General features: G+C 42.8%; 1 protein-coding gene across 1 annotated transcript in view; it reads left to right on the top strand.

Annotated features, from left to right (window-relative positions):
- Window positions 1-364: 364 nt before the first annotated feature.
- The window catches only part of Slc25a17 (solute carrier family 25 (mitochondrial carrier; peroxisomal membrane protein, 34kDa), member 17), a 50,354-nt gene continuing 45,948 nt past the window's right edge, over window positions 365-4,770 (top strand). The window contains exon 1 of the mRNA XM_005379328.2: window positions 365-570. Coding sequence (XP_005379385.1) covers window positions 517-570 — 54 coding nt within the window. The 5' untranslated portion in view covers window positions 365-516. The remainder of the gene's footprint in view (window positions 571-4,770) is intronic.

The following is a 4,770-nucleotide window of genomic DNA, read 5'->3' as shown; positions in this document are numbered from 1 at the left end:
GGAAATGTGAGAGGTCGCAAAGAAAGGAAGACTGGAGACAGCCCATGGAGTCCCTCATGCTAGCTGTTACCAGCACATCCATTGGAGGGAAGTGGGGAATATCGTTAGAATTTCTGAGGTTTTCAGTGCAATCATCGTGAAGTACATACTACTGGCCAGGCCCTGGAATGTCCGAAACTCCCTGTCTCACCCAAGACCCGCAGCACTGGCCCTTGTGCCGACAGCTTGGCACCTAGGTCCAGGCACCGGCGGGCGCCGCATTGCCCCGCCCCGCGTACGCCCCAGGGCCAATCGGCGCCCAGGGGCGTTCCCATCCCCCTTCGTCCAGCTCCCCGTAGTGGCTCTCATAGGCTACGGAGGGCGCCCTGCGACCCGGAAGTGGTTCCTCTAGAGGAAGCAGTAGAGCCTGAGAGGGTGGGGTTTGTGGTGTTGCTCCCGGTTTCCCAGTGCTTCTTCCTAAAACTCCGCTGGCAGCGGCCCGTGAGAAAAGTGGCTAGTCTGTCGGAAGCCGCATCAATGACCTCCGTGCTGTCCTACGAAAGCTTGGTCCATGCTGTGGCAGGAGCCGTGGTGAGGCGGGGTCTTCGCTCCAGGGCCGCAGCGGGGCGAGGGGGCTTCCCGGGTGCAGTCCCGGGGTGCGGCTGGGGGATGGGCCGGAGACGGGGACCGCGTGGGTGAGGTCTGTCCAGACTGGGACCCAGAGGAAGGGACCGTAGAAAGTGGCTTAAGAATTTGGGGTGAGGGCCGACACTCACCTTGCGCCCTGCCACCGCTCTGGTCTCCTAGAGACTACTTAAAGACAGCTGTAGTCGCGCATGCCCGAAGGAGTCGGCAGAAAGATCATCGCTGTTTTCTTTGCCTGTTGGAGTTTAAAGCGGGTCATCCCCCAACTCCACCCCCGACCCCCACCGCGCACAAACTTTGCTAAACTGAGCTGGGGCAGAACCTAAGTGTGAGACTGCGTTGCTTAACCTAGCGCTTAATTACAGCCGACTTCACACACTTGCCGCCGTCGGGTTGTAGTACCCGTAGGAATCTCCGGCAGAAAAAGGTCTTTAAAAAAAAGTCCAGATCAGTGTCATTCGCCATCACAGACGCGGTCACTGAGGCAAGTGCTTGGTTTTTGGACTTGTGAGTGTGTAGTTCTATTTGACACACGCGCCCCCTTCTTTGAAATTTTCTGTTTTTGAGTAAATTTCCTTTTCTGGCTGTTTTCTTCTGACTTCTCATATCCTTCGTTCTTGCAGCTGTTGGAGTCACTTTGACTTCAGAGGAACAGCACTGAATCGCCTCCTTTTGGCTCCCAAAAGCTTCGCTGAGAGTTCGTGTTCTGTGTAGACTAAATCTGAGTTGAACTCGAACTCCGTCATTTGTTAACTAAGTGACCTGTGAAGCTCACTTTTTCCTCATCTGTGAAGTGGAAGAAATTATACCTCCCTCATGTGGTTGTTTTGAGAATTAGGTGACGGTATTTTACAGAAGTGATTTATTCAGGAAGTCCAGTTCATTCGATTCCCCCACAAAAGCCTTTCAGGCGGTATAAAGGGATTGAGATGGAGGCTTGATCGACGTGTTTCTGAGGGTCATGGAGGCCTGTGTGTCTGGAGTGGAGGGAACAAAGATGCAAAAAAGGTGTCGAGGGACCAAATTATGGGCCTTTAATTCAGAGCGGGGGAAGAAGCTAGCTGCCGAACTTGCTAATTTAAATTTTAAACACGATCATCCTAGATGCTCTGCTGAGAGTAGGGTATAAAGGAGCAAAAGAGTTGTCAGGCAAGAGATGATCACGTCTTGCACTTTGGTGTTAGTAGAAGAGTTGGTGAGAAGTCACTGTTACCCTTGAATATATTAGAAGCGCCAGGATATAGTGATGGATTTAGTGGTGAATTGCATGTGGGGTGTAAGAGAATGAAGGTTGGTTAACCCCAAGACTTTCTGGCTTGAGCAGCAGGAAGAATGTTACTCCTATTTGTTGAGATACCGAAGCCGGTAAAGGAGCAAGTTTGGGGAAAAGGATGAGCTTGGTTTTAGTTTTGGATTAGTTAAGTTTGAAGTGTCTTAGCATAGTATTGAGACTAAATGTTTAATTCAGCAGGGAAGTGAGCAGGAACAGAAAATTCTCTGTGATTGACCCTTGAAACAGGCCAATATTAAGAGGTTGGGGAAATAAGATCACAAAAGCAAAAGACTAAGGAAGGGCCAGTGCAGTAGGAGGAATAGTCAGTGGGGTTTTTCTTTCTTTTTTTTTTTTTTTTTTGTCAGTGGGGTTTTGAAAGGCAGGTGAAGAAAGTGTTTTGGGAGAAGGATGTAGAGTAGACCAAAAACACTGATAGGTCAAGTAAGGTGAGGACAAGGATTAAGTATTGGATTTATCAACATGAAAAATCCAGTTGACAATTGAGAAGCCCAGTTTTGGTGGAGTGGTAAGCTGAATAGTTTGAGAGTAAGTAAGATAGAATGGGGAGATGGGAAATACTTGCTCTCTTTTCCTTTCATTAAATGCTGTTCACTCAGTACCTTTATTGATGCATTCCATGTGGCATTGCTGTTACAGGGGAAATACTCTGGAGAACAAGTTCTTTCTTTATGAAGTGTGCATTCCCATAAGGGAGTCAGACAATACATAAATTAAACAAAAAATAAGATAATGGTAGCTAGTAAATACTGTAAAATACAAAGGGCTGGTGAACATTTTTCGTAAGGGGGAATATTTTTGGCATTGTGAATGGTGTGTGTCACAGTTTACTGGACACTGCCTGGCATTGTGAAAGCAGCTGTAAACATATAAATGAATGGGTAGAGCTGTGTTTCCATAAAACTCGTTTGTAAATAAAGTAGTTAGTTTTCTGAGTCCTACTATGTAGTGTGACTGTGAGTAGTATTAAAATACCTACAAAGTTAGGTACTTTACCTTTTGCTTATTTTTCTTTTGCTAAATCTCCCCTTGAAATTATTTGCCCTGGATTTGCTGGGTTTTTACCCCTATAAGATACATGAGGTTATTATATATATATAATATATATATATATTTGTATTTGTTTACTTGTTTATTTGTTTGACTTTTTTTTGAGACAGGGTCTCTCTGTGCAGTTCAGGGTGGCTTTGGGCTTATTACGTAGCCCAGACTGGCCTTGAACGCATGGCGATCCTGCTACCTTAGCCTCCCAAGTACTGGAATTACAGGTTTGCACTACCATACGTAGCTTCTAATATATATACTTGTGTAAGAAGAATTTTTTTCTCAAAGCACTATTGTTTTTATTTTATTTTATTGAGAAAAAATTAAACAAAATTTCAAAACAAAATAATAGGAGGGTAACAATGGTTAATGCATTATGTGCTATCTTTAAAGTAGTTACTCAGAGTACAACATATAGGCATTTAATTGTCCAAGCAATATTAGCACAAACAAATTAATAAAACTATTTTAAGTATCTTGTGTGCATATATGTATAGGTGTATATATATATGTGTGTGTATATATATATATATATATATATATATATGTTTGTTTTTGCTTTTTCTCTCCTTTTTTTTGTCTTTTTGATACAGGGTCTCTATGCAGTTCAGGCTGGCCTTGAGCTTACTTTGTAGCCCAGGCTGGCCTTAAACTTGCAACGATCCTCCTGCCTCAGCCTCCTGAGTGCTGGGATAACAGGCATGTACCACCATGCCTGACTTTATCTTCCTTTTTTTCTCCTTTCCCCATCCCAGTTTATTTCCTTTTGAACAGTTTCTTCCCATTTTCCAATATCTGTTGTATATTTTGGATCTTATTAACTCTTTCAACTTCTAACACTAAGGAGACAGTACAATGATTACACATGTGCATCTTGTTTATTTCACTCATGAGTGTGGTCTGGAGCTGCATCCATTTACCAATAAAAGTCTATAGTTTATCCTTCTTTATGGCTGAGTAGTATTCCATGGTATAAAAGGATCACATGTTTTTTATCCATTCCTCAGTTGATGGGTATTTGGGTTGTTTCCAAGATCTAGCTATTACAAATTGTGCTGCTATAAACATGGGTGCACATATATTGCAGTGGTAGGATGTTTTTAATTCTTCTGGGAAGATACCCAGAAGGGAAATAGCTGGATCAAATGGGACCTCCAATCCTAGCTTTTTGAGGAATCACACTGATTTCCACAGTGGTTGCACCAGTCTACACTCCCACCAACAGTGGAAAAGGGTTCCTTTTTCCCCACAGCACTGTCAGTATTTGTTATTGGTTGATTTCTTGATAATAGCCATTCTTTCTGACGTGAGATGGAATCTCAGTGTTGTTTTAATTTGCGTCTTTTGAGTGAACAGTGATGTTGAACATCTTTTCATACATTTATTTGCTGTTTGTATTTTTTCACCTGAGAAGTGTGTATTCATCTCAGATGTCCATTTTTTGGATTGGGTCTTTAAGTTTGGGAGGTCTGATATTTTTGAGTTCTTTATATGTTCTTGATAATAATCCTTTGTCTGAGGAACAGCTGGCAAACATCTTTTCCCACACTGTGGGTTGTTTCTTCACTCTGTTGGTGGCTTCTCCTGTTGCGCAAAAGCTTTTCAGTAAGATAAAATCCCAAGTGTTGATTCTTTGTTCCTGTGTGATCGGGGTTTTCTTCATAAAGTCTTTGCCTACACCAGTGTCTTCAAGAGTTTTACCTATTTTTATTCTATCTTTCAGTAGATTTAGTGTTTCTGTTTTAATATTTAGATCTTTGATATATTTTGAATTTAGTTTAGTGCATGGTGAAAGACATGGGTCTTATTTG

Source organism: Chinchilla lanigera, unplaced genomic scaffold, assembly GCF_000276665.1.
Source record: "Chinchilla lanigera isolate Chin_1 unplaced genomic scaffold, ChiLan1.0 scaffold00012, whole genome shotgun sequence".
Taxonomy (NCBI): domain Eukaryota; kingdom Metazoa; phylum Chordata; class Mammalia; order Rodentia; family Chinchillidae; genus Chinchilla; species Chinchilla lanigera.
This window is presented reverse-complemented; position numbering and strand designations above follow the sequence as displayed.